This window comes from Taudactylus pleione, unplaced genomic scaffold (genome assembly GCF_031769625.1).
Source record: "Taudactylus pleione unplaced genomic scaffold, aTauple2 ptg000496l, whole genome shotgun sequence".
Taxonomy (NCBI): Eukaryota; Metazoa; Chordata; class Amphibia; order Anura; family Myobatrachidae; genus Taudactylus; species Taudactylus pleione.
In genome coordinates, this window is record NW_028284898.1 from 400,341 (window position 1) to 417,740 (window position 17,400).

General features: G+C 38.5%; 1 protein-coding gene across 2 annotated transcripts; it reads right to left on the reverse strand.

The window, feature by feature from the left end:
* Positions 1-247: 247 nt before the first annotated feature.
* On the reverse strand, positions 248-15,560 carry LOC148502459 (uncharacterized). 2 transcript variants are annotated; one of them, XM_088449808.1, is made up of 3 exons: positions 9,320-15,560; positions 4,736-4,833; positions 248-2,048 (listed from the first exon to the last, which is right to left on the reverse strand). In XM_088449808.1, the coding sequence occupies exons 1-3, from the start codon at positions 15,534-15,536 to the stop codon at positions 2,037-2,039; spliced, it is 6,327 nt and encodes a 2,108-aa protein (XP_088305934.1). In that variant the 5' UTR covers positions 15,537-15,560; the 3' UTR covers positions 248-2,036. The 2 variants fall into 2 exon arrangements, with proteins under 2 accessions (XP_088305934.1, XP_088305933.1); XM_088449807.1 differs by having other exon boundaries at positions 249-2,228.
* Between the last annotated feature and the right edge of the window lie 1,840 nt (positions 15,561-17,400).

Here is a 17,400-nt window from a genome sequence, read left to right on the forward strand (position 1 = left end):
GAGCTCACCACTCAAGGAGGGGCGAAAAGAATATCCAAGTGTGGTAGGTCCTATTAACACCTCACTCAAAGCAGGGTGGAGCGGGTTAAGGAAAGTAGTGAAAGTAGTATGCAGTCTTTTCCTTACAGTTACAGCTAAGCATACAACACCATGGTCTACAATGCAGCAGGAGACTCAAAAAAAAGACATATACATTTAATTTTTAATAAAACTATTTTTATGTAAACATGTTTTTTTTTTCTTCACAGTTTAACATAAACAGAAAGATAACATTTATTTTACATATTTTTAGAATTACAAACAATTCTATCATATTTTTACATTTTAAAACTCCCATAGGAGTTTAATAAATAGAACACTGTTAATAAAATGAAAACATACAGTTTATAATTTGCAGACATAGGGGTCTATTTACTAAGCCTTGGATTGCAATAATGGGATTCCAGCTGCTAACTGTCATTTTTCAAACACAGCCTGTGACATGGCAGTTAGGAGCTGAATGTCTGATACTTTATTTTCCATCTAGGGCTTATAAGTAGACCCTATAAAGTGGGCAAAAAACATAAAATTGTGCAGTTTATGAAAAATGAACAACATTTTTGGAATTTGTTTTAGAGTCGTTTGTTATATTAGGCACCTGAGCAATTGGCAAACATGCAATTAATATGGACCCTAGCTGGATATTAGAAGAGAGTCCTACTGTAGTACACATTGGCAGGGCCGTTGAGAGCGGCGCCGGGCCCTGGTAAAGAGGTGGCATGGCCTAATCGCTGGAGGAGTGGCCACGCCCCCTCAAAGAAAAAAAAAAAGACTTACTTTTGCAGCACCGCTCACCAGGGAGGGGGCACTGTGAGCCCCTCAGCCTGGCACAAAGCCATGGGGGGGCGCGATCAGTGTGATCGTTCCCCCACCTCAGGCATAGGAGATTGCTCGCGGCTGCTAAGCAGCAGCCACAGCAATCTCCCACTGGCTGGGCTGCTGCGAGCTAGTGAGTAAGGAGGGAGGGGCGGAGCCAGACCCAGTCCCCCACTGGGCCTCTCTGGAAGCCCAGGCCGGGTAAATTGTACCTGATCCCCCTCCTCTCGGTGCCCCTGTACATTGGAACCAGACAAGTCATGGCAAATCTTTTTACGTTCATGCTTCTACCACTAACATTATTCAGCATTCTAGTAGAGTCTGGAGTTACCTAAATTACCCTGCCAAAAAGGACTACCAATGTGTATGGTCATTTATATTCAGCTAAGCAACAATTGTCCTGGTACTGTATTTAAACACCTTACAATTCATTACCATTATTGAGGTGATCAGTGCACAAAAATGGGCATCTATACAGCTTCATTTCGGGATTGGAGGAACATCATACATACTGTTTTTATGGCAGAACCTGTACGTTATTTATTGGTAATGAAGAAGGTTGGATTATTTGGGAATAACCACCACCTATAATAGTACAATTCTCATAATTAAACACAGATTTAGTATAGGTGAGCATAACATTATGCGATAGCAACTTCATTTCAATAAAGTCACCAATTAGTTGATTTTAGTCACAGGCCACATACTGTTATACAGAACACTATATGCACTTATGTATTATAAATTATGCTGCTTATAGAGAATTCACATAAAATATATACATTTCCTGGTCAAACAATCATATAGCAAACAACTCCTTTAGAAAGTGCTATGAATATTTTCAGAAGTAAAACATTTAAAATATTCAGATGTTTTTATGGTTTCCATCCAATGCATTTTTGGGACCATCAGACAACCCACAGAAGAACAGATTGATTTACAGGGTTCTTTGGAAGACACCTTGACATGCACCTGGCACCCATATAGCAGCACTTGGGCAAACAGAGAGGCATTGTGGTTCCCTAGTGTCATTTATTGTGTCTGGCACATTCTTGTTCCTTCAGCATTTCAGGCTTTGAGCTCCATTTCATATTACTCTGAATCCTGGCGTCTACTGTAGCGTTGTCCTTGACTTACAATACAGCACACATGACTTTTCACCTTATCCAGCATATATCTCTTCAGGTACTAACCTACAGCAGAAGACGCATGACATCAACCACACTGAACCTGCTGAGAACATTCTCCTGAGCTTCCAATTCAGAGACAAAGATTTTTTGATTGTCTCAATGTGTCTATTCCTTGGAAAATCATGGCTCATTAACTACATAGACATTTCTAGTGTAACGAGACTTTTTTCTCAGGTAAATCATCTGCAAAAAACAAAATAATGGTAGAGAAAAACACAAAGACATGTACTGTATACAGAAATCCTCAAGATGGAACAGAGATATGGTGAACTAATAGCTAATGGGCTATATATGTAATTAGTTAAATCATGATGTCATCTGTCATGTAATCTGTAAAATAATTCATAATAATATATCAAACAAAGATTTTTTTTTCTTTTTTAACCTTTAACTGTATATACTGCATTTTAATGGAATTGGTATGTAATATCGCCAGATGTATTCCTGGTGGACTAAATACCAATGCTGAATGCCCGAATCGTTAGGATCCCAACTAGGGCTGGTAACTACCCTAACCCTCCCCTCCCCCCCCCCTAACCCTAACCCTCCCTTAGTGGTGCCTAACCCTAACCTCCCCCTGGTGGTGACTATCCCTTACCCCCCTCCCCACACCCTAAACCTAACACTCCCAGGGTGGTGCCTAACCCTAAATCCCCCCGGGGGTTCCCTACCTAACCCTCCCCCCCACAGCTAAGTGATAACACTGCCCGGCTTACAATACATTAGTTCGGGAAGCCGTCTGTCTAGATTCCGGTGTCGGGATCTAGATGGGCGTCAGGATTTTGACACCTGTCTTTATTCCCACGTCGGGATTTAGATGCCGGTATTTTGTCAGACGGCTTCCCGGTCATCGGCATTTTGACCGCATCCCATTTTAATTATAGTAATTGGATTATCTGGCATTTTGGTAAATGTTGCCAAAAGATAACCTCTATTAGCATGTATGTTATCTTGTGCCATCTTCTTACATATTTGCCCTCATATACCTCTTCTTTTTGCGCCATATAGTGCAAGATGCCTGGCATGACTTAGATTCTCCACCATAGGAAGTGATTCCTGGACTTTTATACTTATTTATGAATTATTTATGAATTTAGCATCTATGTCGCTTCTAATTGCATCCAAAGTCACTTATAGTATCCTGGAATTTTAGTATTTTGTCACAATAGAATTGGTATAAAGTCCCTGATTAAACACAACACAGTGTGGCAGGCCACATGCTTAGTACCAAAGTCTGTGGTGAGAAAAATAACTGTGTTTGGAGGAATTTGAGGATAAGTGTTTGTACATCTGTACCACATTAACAAGCCCCAGTAAAGCTGGAAGAGATCCTACTATCAAACTCTCCACCTCTCTCCAAACTTTAATTGGGCTCTCAAAGCCCACATCTTTAGTAAAACCTTCCAGCTCTCATCCTTGCTCACCATTGCAAGGTCCTTACTCACTGTTTCTCCCCTCTCTGCCACCTCTGTCTGTTTGCCCCTCCACTATGGAGTGTTAGCTCTAATGAGCAGGTCACTCTTCACCCATGTGCTTTTCCTTCCCTCACTTATACCATCATCTCCTTCCCCAACCACTGGGTACAGCTGGCACTTCTATTTTTTATTTAAAAAATCCAGATCCAAAACCAAAACAATTGAGGGTCTGTTGCAAAACCAAATCCAGATCCAAAACCTTGAAGGAGATACAAATCCAAAACCAAAACACGGCAGTCGGCGCATATCCCTATGCTTGGACAATATTAGTGCATGTACAGCATTGGCTAAATATAGCTTGCATCCCATGTTTTGAAATGTCTTGCGTCTATAAGTTTTGTGAATAATAGTAATAATAATAATAATAATAATATATTGTCCCATGCATTCAACAACTGAAATACATCCATATTTGCCACTCACACAAATAACCAACCTGAATACTGATCATGTTGACCCATTTTTAGACCAAACAGATGAACTGGTCAGTGTATGGACAGCATAAAAGTCTACCAGCACAGAAGACAATATTGATCAGATGGAGCACTATTTTATTTGTCCAGTCAGATAAATTTTAACAAAAAGGGACCACCGTTGTGCATTGGGCCGAGTGCATGCAGATGGACACCCCTCCCTTGCAGTGCCCACTCCACAGACCTCATACCAGCAGCAACATCTTTCCAGCAATCTCTTTTGAAAGATTGTGCATGTGTAGAAGAAAGCAAAGACTCTGGCCAAGCGACCAAGCAGGTATGGGTAATGGGGTGGGAGCTACAGCATGGCACATTGTAAGCCTGTTCTGGGGCACATTGTAAGCCTGTTCTAGGGGCACATTGTAAGCCTGTTCTAGGTGCACATTGCAAGCCTGTTCTAGGTGCACATTGTAAGCCTGTTCTAGGTGCACATTGTAAGCCTGTTCTAGGTGCACATTGGAAGCCTGTTCTAGGTGCACATAGTAAGCCTGTTCTAAGTGCACATTGTAAGCCTGTTCTAGGTGCACATTGTAAGCCTGTTTTAGGGGGAAATTGTAAGCCTGTTCTATATATATAACTTAAACATGTTTCCATCACAGTAAACTGTTTATCTGACTACACATCATGCAATGTAAACTAATTATTAAATACTGATTAATCTTTCTTTTCCTTCGTGCATCTGGTCTTATGTATAATATTTTAAAATGGCACCACCTTACCCATAGAAATAGATTAGACTTACCCCACAACAGAGAATCAAAGACAATACTGTTCCAAACATCACTCCCAGGCAAACAAGAATGATACCCCAGCTGGGCAAATCTGCATATTCTATTGCCACTACAAGAAAACATGAATAAAAACATATTTACTTTGCATACATAAATATGCCAGTGACACATGTATCAGGGATGTGTCAGGAAGTATGTTACTGTACATATGTTACTGAGACGGTATCAGTCATTTAGAATGGAACTTGCTTATGGAGATATAAATAGGATTTATTCAACAAAGTTGTTTTAAGGACATTTGAAGACAATGTTTTCTTCTAATAGAACTACTGAAACAATAGCAGAAAAATGTATGAGGATCAAGGGCCTGATTCATCAGCGATAATTAATGTGATCGCAGCTGCAAATTTGCATGGAATGCAGCTGCAAAAATATGCTAATTCCTGCCAAAGCTCATTCACCATAAAGACGCCCACTTTCTCATATCCGCCCAATGTTGATCTTCTCCGTAAACTTCGGTACCATCAACGTACGTCGGGCAGTCACAAGAGGTACAACCAGCCACAGACACTGCGCGTTTTCTTGCACGCAGAGAGTTCTCATGCTGTGTATGCAAACGCAGTGGATAATTTATGCACGCCCATGGATTGGCGTTCAAACAGACAAACATGCCTGTGTTTTTCTGACCACCACCATTACCACCCCCAAACGTTCGACAGCCTGTCAGTCACTTTGCAATGGATTCCTCTGTGCGTCCATAATCGCAATACAATCGCTGTATGCATAGTGCATCTTATACATATGCGCGATGGCAAACAATCACTTGACAAGACAACACAGCCTATGTGGAGAATGTGTTAAGATTGGCAATTCTTCTGGTCATAGTCAGTACATCCTCTGTTGGAATATATCCATTTAAGGTTTTATTTGGTGGACTTTTGATATGACCCCTGAACCCCAAAGTAGGGATGATTCAGCAAAGATTGCAAGCGGTATTACAGCTGCTAATATGGCAGCTACTATGGTAATGCAGCAAGATGTATCACTCTTATCCGAGCTGTGTCCAAGGACGCAGCATCAGACAATCTGCGATCCCACCAGCTAGCTCAATTACCATGGGGTCAAAGCATTCCAGCTCTCATCTTAACTTGCTGCTACATACTCCTTCCTCCTTGCCTACCCCATCTGTGTCACACCTGTTTGTTTGCCCTCCCCTTTAGAATGTAAGCTCTTACGAGCAGGACACTGTACCATCTTGTGCTTCTACTTCTTTACTTTTATTTACTTCTTACTCCCCACTAGGGCACCAAGCACTTGGCTGCTTTGCTCTGTTGCTTATCACCCCCCACCCGCACGCCATATCCGGCGGCTGCATAGAGGGTCACCTGCCAGGGAAATGTACATTTGCAATGCTGGGATGTTCTTATTATCAGTGTCCTGATTTATCTGTCGTCAATGTTTTGAAAAATCAATATTAATGTTGTGTTTTAAAAAAAAGAATTTTCCAACAGCAGCTGCAGCCCCCATAGCCCTCATAGGTGTTAATGGGGGCTGCTATGCTGCCTGATTTACCAAATTCTGGAATTCAAAGCCCTTGCCACCAATGCCATCCCTTCACAGGTTTTTTCGGGAGAGGAATCCACTACCTCTCCAGTGGCTCCGGATGGCACTTACACCAAGGTCTGTCGGTAGCTGAGTGGGCTATGGAAGAGGTAATGTAACTGTAATGCAGTCATATTACTTCTCAGTGATCACTGAGACATGCTCCTATCGGAGCCCCTGTCATGGCAACTCTCCAATATTACATCCTAGTGAAAAAATATTCCTTATGGCCCTGAACTGCGGCAATAAGAAATCTTTCTTTTTGGGTCAGACCAAAATTATAATATGAGGGTGGTTCAATAAGAAAGGAAACAAGACCTCTCACATGCGTAATGTTCTCTATTTTGCTCTCACTCTAATTTTAAACCAGGCCAGGGCAGGAGGACCACTGCCTGTATTCATGGCCATTAGACCGTGTCTCATATCAGTACTGTCCCAGCATCATTTGCAAGATGTCGGGGCTGGTGAAAACATGGTCAAACTTTGAGATGCATTCTGCATTTAAATGACACGTCAGTTGCTGAAATTTATTGGCAACTTGTTGAGGTTCATTCCAGTTCAAGTCTCCCTGTCCATTCCGGTCAAGTCTCTGGATCTATTCCGGTTCTACATCTGCAAAGATGTGGTTCCTATCCGGTTCAAGTATGGTCCAAGCCTTTGACTTATTCCTGTTTTTAGCCTGTATATTAGTCGGAAGTCTCCTGGGCATCATATAGACTTTCCTAGTGCTTCTACGTGTCAAGTATTTTGCCTACAGTGATCCTGATTACAAGCAAGTCCCCTGAGTACAACTCTTCTTTTTTATTGCAGGAACAAGTAAACTATAACTTCATTGTACTTAAGATTACCTTTCTGATCTACAATACATTGCTTATACTGTATAAGTATTGAAGCCCCTGACCTACTCTGAGACTCCCCTATGAACTATACCATCAGTACCGCTATCAATGGTGGTAGTTGCCCTGAGGATCCTCCCTTAGAGTGTTGGGGTTAGTGATGAGTCTCTGCTCCAGCATTCAGGCTGTTTGCTGGGGATTGGGCACTGGATCTAAATTTCTCCTTGAAAGTTTAGGCACCAGTGACTCATCTCTGGTAAACGGATTGCAGCATCTGTTATAAGATTCCAGGTGGGCTACCAATTACATATATTTTTCACTACTCTGTTCCCTGAGTCCTCAAACACTGGTTCCAGGCCCCTTATTCCTTTCTTCAGTGTAAGGGGTTGAGTTACACTCTATTGACTCCAGGGACAGACCTGGAGCCATGCAGGTGTTACTGACCTCTCTGAAGGCACCAGGCATTTACCACATGGGTCTAAACCATGAGTAGACCTCTGATTCAACCACTGCTAAGACCCCTCAGCCCAGTCCATGGGTCCAGACTCAGATCTAAAAACCCCAAACATGACATAATGCAATCATCTGATTTAATTGTATGGTTACCAATTACCATACCTAACAAAAGGCACAATCTGGACTCTTTAGGAGCTTTGGCTGTAGATATATAGCTTGCTGCTTAATGTACTCATTAACTTTTATAGGAGCCAGAAGATAGTAATGATGGGAAATGTACAGTTAAAGTTGTGCACTAATAGCCAAAAATTAATTTTTGAGAGGGATTTCAAGCAAAATTACTCTCTAAAACAATAAACCTACTGGATACCTGCAACAGATGCTGCTCTTGATGTTTTATTTTTAGAAACATCATACTTTGGGCCTCATTTATCAATGAGATTTATCATACGCAATGAGTTTTAAAGCTTGTTGCATGTGATAAATGCTGCTCAAGCCAATCAGCTACCAACTGTCATTTTTCAAACAGATGACAGTTAAGAGCTGATGGGCTGGAGCTCCATTATCATACATGAGATGCGTATGATAAAACTCATTGATAAATGGGCCCCTTAATCCACATTCAATTTAAGAAATGTCAACAATCAGAACCACATGTAAATGTTGCTTTTTCTCCATAGTTTCCTGGTCATTATTCCAAACTAATGATTAATACATTGGCCCCAATTGTATGTGTCCTAGTTATTAAAGCTGACATGCTGACATAGAGTAGCAGTCTTTGGTTGTGGTTTTTTCTTTGATATTGGCTTACCAAAACATCACTTTGATAAATTCTGACACTTTATTCTGAATAAACATAATGGAGGATAGGATATTTGACTGGAACTATTCACTGACAATGCAAATGCTAGTGTCAATTCTAAATGCACCTGTGAGTGCCAGATAATGACAGTGATTAATTATAGCCAGCAATCAGAACATGCACTATGCAAATGTGGTCAACTGAGAAGAGTGTCACACAGTATAAAATATATATAAAGAAGATAACATCCCATTAATATTACAAAAAAAGTGGATAGTAGAGAAGATATTTTGCAAACATAAAGAGTTTGAATATAAATTTCTGGTAATGGCTGGAATTGCTCTAAGAGAAGTTGGTGACACCTATCCAACCATGAACCACTTGCATTCACCTAGTCGCATACTCCAATTTAAAACTTTCCCTGGGACTCTTTCTTACACTTATGGTGCGTACACACGGGACGATATGTTCAGCGAACGATATCACTGAACAAACTCCCTTGAATTTTCCCAATGTGTTGGATGAACGATATTGTCCATCCACACAAAAAATATCACCAATGACGAATGACCAACGATCGCATACCCCTATGGAAAATGAACAATATTGTTCGGTTGGCCTACATGCATGGCAGATCAACGATATCGTTATCGTCCATGCGGGAATGCGCATTGTTGGTCGTTCATTGGTCATTGGCTACATAAAAATGAATGATGTGAACAATTTAACGATGAACAATATTGTTATTGTTCATATCGTTCATTGAAATTGTACCATGTGTACGCAGCTTAAGGCCTTTATCAGTTTTGGATGGACAAACTATCTAAGTGAGCTGCTTTGCAATGAGATTAGAAAGAGGGAGAGACGTTTATTACATTATACAAGAAGTAAAACTTTACCTGGTGGTCTTGTTGTTGTAGTTGATGTTTGCAATGCAATGACTGCAGTCATGTCGGTTGTAATATTTGTCTTTCTGTAAGGAGTTGTTCTATTAACAGAAACTGTAACATCTTTCCTTGTGGTCATTCCAGTTTCTGTTGTGTTTGATGTTACACCACTAGTCCTATAGCCTACGGTCGGTTCTCCAACAGACAGTCTACTTTCTGTTGTATTGATTAATATTTTTATATGAGTAGTCCCCATTGTTACATTGATAGGGCTTTCTTTTGTTGTATTGATAGTTTTGATACTTTTTAGGCTTGTTGATGTAGTCATAGTCATTACATTTGTGGATTTTGAAGTCCTTTCGGTAGTTGCTGTAGTAGTAGTCTTATTTGTGACAGTTGTACTCACTCCAGTGGCGTCATCTATAAAAACTCCTACACTTTTACCACTAACCGTTGTCATTGTTAGAGTAAAATCTGTTCCCTTTGTTTGATTAGTTGTAGCTGCTCTTGTAGTTCCCCTTGTAGTAGTATCGTTAATCAGAAGAGTAGAATCTACTGGTTTTGTTGTCAATAATTTGCCTATTCCATCTAGCAAAGTTTGTGATGTTGTAAGAGTTGTGGCCTGTGAAGTTACACCTTTCAAATTTCCTGTTGGTACCATCTTTGTAGGCTCCATAGTGCTTTTTGATTTTATTATTTTTTCTGAAATAGATTCTGTTGTTAAATCTGTCCCAGCATCTTTTACGAGTCTTGTGTCCGTAACTAATTTTGTTATCTGTATTGTTTCTGCAGATGAAGATGTTTTTGCTGCCCCTGAAGTTGAGTCTGATAATGTTCCTGCTGTAATCTTGATGGCTGGCTGTTTGGTAGCTCCTGCAGAGGCTGAGAGATATGTTGGTATTTCTGTGGTAGTCAATGATTTATCTGATGTACTTGGTCTCATTTTAGCTTCTGCAGTTGTTTGTTTAGCAGGGTCAGTGGCTGTAGTTCCCACTGTGCTTGCTTCTGCAGTATGAAGTATGGCTGACACAGTCTGTGCAGTTTTTTTCTCTATAATTGTAGTTGGGTCTGATATAACTTTTGTAGCAATTTCCTTTTCTGCCCCCTTAGTTACATGTGCTGTATATTCTGTAGTTGATGCATCTAAAAGGGTTGTATTTACTCCTGTTGTAGCTTTGAAAGTTGTCACTTCTTTTTTCAACTCTGTATTTTTAATAGTTGCAGAGTCTGTAGGGTATCCGGATATTAAAGCTGTGGTTATTATTTTTGTTGTTGGAAGTATTGATGCAGTAATTTCTGTTGTCACTCCTGCTGTTGTAGAGTTCACTGCTTTGCTGTCTTTTGTTGTGTATTCTACTTTTTTTGTTACTGTTACAACATCTGAAGACGCTCTTTGTACAGTTGCCATGGGTATAGTTGTTGGTATAAATGCTCTTGTTGTATCCTTGGTAACTACAGCCATTGATATGTTTCTTTTGTCTGTTGTTGTACTGTCTTTTGCTGCTCCCCTATTTGATGCAATGGATGCTGCTATTATAGCTCCCATTGTTGTGCTTGCCATTTTCATTACTGTAGTTGCAGACTCTCGGGCTGCTACTGTAGTTACCTTTGTAGTCTTTTTTGTTTCTCCCATAGTTGCTGCATTTGTCCCTTCTATCGTTCTGCTCGGAAGGGTTTCATCTATAGTTTTGTTGTTTGTGGGAATCATGTCTGTGAATGCTACTGTAACGTCCTTAACTGTGTTGACTGATGTTGTTTCCACATTTACTGCTGTTGCACTATACTTTGAAGTGGCTAACATAAATGTGGTTTCTGTGGTTGAAGCTTCTGTGATATCTGGAGCTGTTCTTGTAGGCAATAATGTTGTTTCACCTGCTGCTGTAGAAATTTCAATTCTTGTAGATACTGCCTTTGCTAGAGTTGTCTCATCTCTAGGTGAACTTTGTGAAACTGTTTGGGTTGTTGCTGTTTTTGTTGTAGAATCTGCAAACACTGTAGGTACCTCTTTTGCAAATTCCACAGATGTTGTCACAAAACTTTCTGGAGATGTTGTTTTTTTATATCCTATATTTGTTGTTCTATTTGTAGGTTTGTTAGATAATGCTGTGTTATCTCCAGATGATTCTGTAATTCCTATTGTTGTAAATTCTTTTTTTGCTTTATCAATAGTTGTCCCTATTACTTTTACTAATATTGCTGTAGTTTCAGCCAATGTTGTTACAGCTTCTGTAGTTGTTACTGTTGTTGTAGCTTCAGTATGTGTTGTTCTACCTTCTGATGCTGTTCCCGACATTACTATTGATGTTTTTTCTCTGGATTTAGTTGTACCTGTTGTAGCATTGCTAAATGTTTTTATATTTTCTGAAGATGATCCTGGAATTACTATTGTTGTTTCTATGGATTTAGCTGTTCCTGTTGTAGAAGCATCAGTAACTGTTGTTATACCTTCTATAGCTGTTCCTGGCATTACTGTTGTTACTGGTGTTTCTCTGTATTTAGCTGTTCCTGTTGTTCTAGTATATGTAAATGTTGTTATACCTTCTGTAGTTATTCCAGACATTACTGTTGTTGTTGCTTCTTTTGGTTTAGCTTTTCCAGGTGTTGTAGCATCCATATTGGTTGTTCCACCTTCTGAAGCTGTTTCTGGTATTACTATTGTTGTTGTTTCTTTGGATTTATCTGTTCCTGTTGTAGCATCAGTAAGTGTTGTTATTCCTTCTGTAGCTGTTCCTGACATTACTATTGTAGTTGTTTCTTTTGATTTAGCTGTTCCTGGAATAGGATCATTGGTAAGGGTTGTTATACCTTCTGTAGCTATTTCTGGAATTACTATTGTTGTTGTTACTCTGTATTTAACTGTTCCTGTTGTTGTAGCATCAATAAGCTTTGTTTTACCTTCTGTAGCTGTTCCTGACATTACTTTTGTTGTTGTTTCTACTGATTTAGCTGTTCTAGTTGTTGTACCATCCATATTTGTTGTTATACCTTCAGAAGCTGTTTCTGGCATTATTATTGTTGGTGTTTCTTTGGTTTTAGATGTTCCAGTTGTTGTAGCATCAGTAAGTCTTGTATTACCTTCTGTAGCTGTTCCTGGCATTACTATTGTTGTTGTTTCTCTGGTTTTAGATGTTCCTGTTGTTATAGTATCTGTAAATGTTGTTATACCTTCTGTATCTGTTCCTGTTATTACTATTGTTGCTGTTGTTTCTCTGGATTTAGCTGTTGTTGTAGCACCTGTAAATGTTGTTATACTTTCTGTAGATGTTCTTGGTATTACCATTGTTGTTGTATCCCTGGATTTAAATGTTCCTGTAATTGGATCATTGATAAGTGTTGTTACACCTTCTGTAGCTATTCCCGGAATTACTATTTTTGTTGTTACTCTGGATTTAGCTGTTCCTGTTGTTGTAGCATCAGAAAGCTTTGTTATACCTTTTGTAGCTGTTCCTGACATTATTATTGTTGTTGCTTCTATTGGTTTAGCTATTCCAGTTGTTGTAGCATCAATATTTGTTGTTATTCCTTCTGAAGCTGTTCCTGGCATTACTATTGTTGTTGGCTCTTTGGATTTATCTGTTCCTATTGTAGCATCAGTAAGTGTTGTTTTACCTTCTGTAGCTGTTCCTGACATAACTTTTGTTGCTGCTTCTATTGATTTAGCTGTTCCAGTTGTTGTAGAATCAATATTTGTTTTTATACCTTCAGAAGCTGTTCCTGGCATTACTATTGTTGTTTCTTTGGTTTTAGATGTTCCTCCTGTTGTAGCATTAATAAGTGTTGTTATACCTTCTGAAGCTGTTCCTTGCATTACTATTGTTGTTGTTTCTTTGGATGTATCCTTCCCTGTTGTAGCATCAGTAAGTGTTGTTTTACCTTCTGTAGCTGTTCCTGACATTACTATTGTTGTTGTTTCTCTGGTTTTAGATGTTCCTGTTGTTGTAATATCTGTAAATGTTGTCATACCTTCTGTATCTGTGTCTGGTATTACTATTGTTGCTGTTGTTTCTCTGGATTTAGCTGTTGTTGTAGAACCTGTAAGTATTGTTATACTCTCTGTAGATGTTCTTGGCATTAGCATTGTTGTTGTTTCCCTGGATTTAGCTGTTGCTATAACTGGATCATTGGTAAGTGTTGTTAAACCTTCTGTAGCTATTCCTGGAATTACTATTGTTGTTGTTACTCTGGATTTTGCTGTTATACCTTCTGTAGCTGTTCCTGACATTATTATTGTTGTTGTTTCTTTGGATTTATCTGTTCCTGTTGTAGCATCAGAAAGCTTTGTTATACCTTCTGTAGCTGTTTCTGACATTATTATTGTTGATGCTTCTTTTGATTTAGTTGTTCCAGTTGTTGTAGCATCAATATTTGTTGTTATACCTTCTGCAGATGTTCCTAACATTACGATTGTTGTTGTTTCTTTGGATTTATCTGTTCCTGTTGTTGCATCAGTATGCTTTGTAATACCTTCAGTAGCTGTTTCTGACATTATTATTGTTGATGCTTCTTTTGATTTAGTTGTTCCAGTTGTTGTAGCATCAATATTTGTTGTTGTACCTTTTGAAGCTGTTCCTGGCATTTCTATTGTTGTTGTTTCTTTGGATGTATCTGTTCCTGCTGTAGCATCAGTAAGTGTTGTTATACCTTCTGTAGCTGTTCCTTGCATTACTATTGTTGTTGTTTCTTTGGATTTAACTGTTCCTGTTGCAGCATCAGTAAGTCTTGTATTACCTTCTGTAGCTGTTCCTGGCATTACTATTGTTGTTGTTTCTCTGGTTTTAGATGTTTCTGTTGTTATAGTATCTGTAAATGTTGTTATACCTTCTGTATCTGTTCCTGTTATTACTATTGTTGCTGTTGTTTCTCTGGATTTATCTGTTGTTGTAGCTCCTGTAAATGCTGTTATACTTTCTGTAGATGTTCTTGGTATTACAATTGTTGTTGTATCCCTGGATTTAAGTGTTCCTGTAATTGGATCATTGGTAAGTGTTGTTACACCTTCTGTAGCTGTTCCCGGAATTACTATTTTTGTTGTTACTCTGGATTTAGCTGTTCCTGTTGTTGTAGCATCAGAAAGCTTTGTTATACCTTTTGTAGCTGTTCCGGACATTATTATTGTTGTTGCTTCTATTGGTTTAGTTGTTCCAGTTGTTGTAGCATCAATATTTGTTGCTATACCTTCTGAAGTTGTTCCTGGCATTAGTATTGTTGTTGTTACTTTGGATTTATCTATTTCTGTTGTAGCATCAGTAAGTGTTGTTATACCTTCTGTAGCTGTTCCTGACATTACTATTGTTGTTGCTTCTTTTGTTTTAGCTATTCCAGTTGTTGTAGCATCAATATTTGTTGTTATTCCTTCTGAAGCTGTTCCTGGAATTACTTTTGTTGTTGGCTCTTTGGATTTATCTGTTCCTATTGTAGCATCAGTAAGTGCTGTTTTACCTTCTGTAGCTGTTCCTGACATAACTTTTGTTGTTGCTTCAATTGATTTAGCTGTTCCAGTTGTTGTAGAATCAATATTTGTTTTTATACCTTCAGAAGCTGTTCCTGGCATTACTATTGTTGTTTCTTTGGTTTTAGATGTTCCTCCTGTTGTAGCATCAATAAGTGTTGTTATACCTTCTGAAGCTGTTCCTTGCATTACTATTGTTGTTGTTTCTTTGGATGTATCTTTCCCTGTTGTAGCATCAGTAAGTGTTGTTTTACCTTCTGTAGCTGTTCCTGACATTACTATTGTTGTTGTTTCTCTGGCTTTAGATGTTCCTGTTGTTGTAATATCTGTAAATGTTGTTACACCTTCTGTATCTGTTTCTGGTATTACTATTGTTGCTGTTGTTTCTTTGGATTTAGCTGTTGTTGTAGAACCTGTAAGTATTGTTATACTCTCTGTAGATGTTCTTGGTATTAGCATTGTTGTTGTTTCCCTGGATTTAGATGTTGCTGTAACTGGATCATTGGTAAGTGTTGTTAAACCTTCTGTAGCTATTCCTGGAATTACTGTTGTTGTTGTTACTCTGGATTTTGCTGTTATACCTTCTGTAGCTGTTCCTGACATTATTATTGTTGTTGTTTCTTTGGATTTATCTGTTCCTGTTGTAGCATCAGAAAGCTTTGTTATACCTTCTGTAGCTGTTTCTGACATTATTATTATTGTTGCTTCTTTTGATTTAGTTGTTCCAGTTGTTGTAGCATCAATATTTGTTGTTATACCTTCTGCAGATGTTCCTGACATTATTATTGTTGTTGTTTCTTTGGATTTATCTGTTCCTGTTGTTGCATCAGTATGCTTTGTAATACCTTCAGTAGCTGTTTCTGACATTATTATTGTTGATGCTTCTTTTGATTTAGTTGTTCCAGTTGTTGTAGCATCAATATTTGTTGTTGTACCTTTTGAAGCTGTTCCTGGCATTACTATTGTTGTCGTTTCTTTGAATGTATCTGTTCCTGCTGTAGCATCAGTAAGTGTCGTTGTACCTTCTGTAGCTGTTTCTTGCATTACTATTGTTGTTGTTTCTTTGGATTTAACTGTTCCTGTTGCAGCATCAGTAATTGTTGTTTTACCTCCTGTAGCTGTTCCTGGCATTACTATTGCAGTTGTTTCTCTGGATTTTGTTGTTCCTAGGTGTTGTTCAGTAGGTTTTGATGTTACACTATCTACAGCTTTTTCTTTTGTTGTAACTCCTGTAGATATTAATTTACCTTCTGATGTTATGCTAGATGTCACTACTGATGTACCTCCTATAGATGATGTAGATACAGCACCTTGTGTTGATGCAACTGAAGGTGTTCTTATATCCTCCGCAGCTGCTGTTATTGTTAATACAGTTGACACTTTTATATTTGGTAAGGTTCCAGTGTAGTTTGCTATTTCCATTGTTTTAGCACCTGTAGATGTTAGTATACCATCTGCAGTTGGTTCTAAAGTTCTTACTGTACTCTGTGTGATTGCTGTTTTTGTTAGATCATCTTTAATTGTACTTGTTGCAATATCTGTATATGTTGTTGTACTTTCTGCTAGACTTATTCCTCTTGTTGTTAATGTTATAACTGCTGTTGTACAATTAGAAGCATTTCCTGTTGCTGCTACTGTAGGTTTTATTGGTGATGTTGTAACTTCAGAAACTCTTGGTGTTTGTGCAGTTCTTGTAGCTTCTACTGGTTTTATACTTTCTACAGCTTTTACTGTTGTTGCCATACCTGTATTTGGTGTTGTGTCTACTACAGATGATGGTGATGTCAATGTTTCTATGGCTCCTATAGATGTTTGTGCAATGGTTCCTGGAGTTGCAGCATCTATAAACACTGTAGAGTATACAGATTTTCCTGGTGTTGCTATTGCTGTATGTTCTGCAGACATTCCTGTTGTGGCTTCTATTGATTTTATATTTTCATCTTGTTTAGATGTATCTGCCGCAGGCAAGCCTGTTGGTATTCTTTGCCCTTCTGCATTAGATGTTGCTGTTGTATCTTTTATAGATGTTGTTGTTACAGCTTGTATAGTAAAAAGTGTATAAAAAAGTTAGATAAATTTGGTAATATTTCACTAGATTAAACTACTGTAAATTGTGGCAGATTAGATAATTAACATTTCAGGGAGGTTATAAACATGGATGTACTCAGTTGTTATAGATACTTGTATCTGGGTAATATAAAACTATGGTGATATGGTACAGTATAGTCTATGAGCCTGATTAATAGTTGAAAATAAATTGGTTGTACAGTACAATCTCTGTTTGTAATATCTTTTTAAACTCATATTTAAATAGCATTTCTGGTCTTGAATTCTATAAAGCTGTTTAAATTGGCTAGCAAATAGAATGGTAGCAAAGGAAAGGGTGATTCTGCATGAGATTATATCTGTATAAACAAGATGTATATCTCAAATTTAACCTTATGGCATATCAGGATGTATTTTCATCAATAGTTGCATTCTGCGTGTGCTGCTACCAGGAGTAATATAGTCAGAGCTTGCAAGAGGAGTGCAAAGAGGCAGGAGAAGAAAACTCACTTTTTGGTGCCCATTTTTGTACTATATTTGTTGAAAGGTTTATTAAAATGTACCTTTTTCTCATGTACCCAATAGAAAAGTGAAAAAG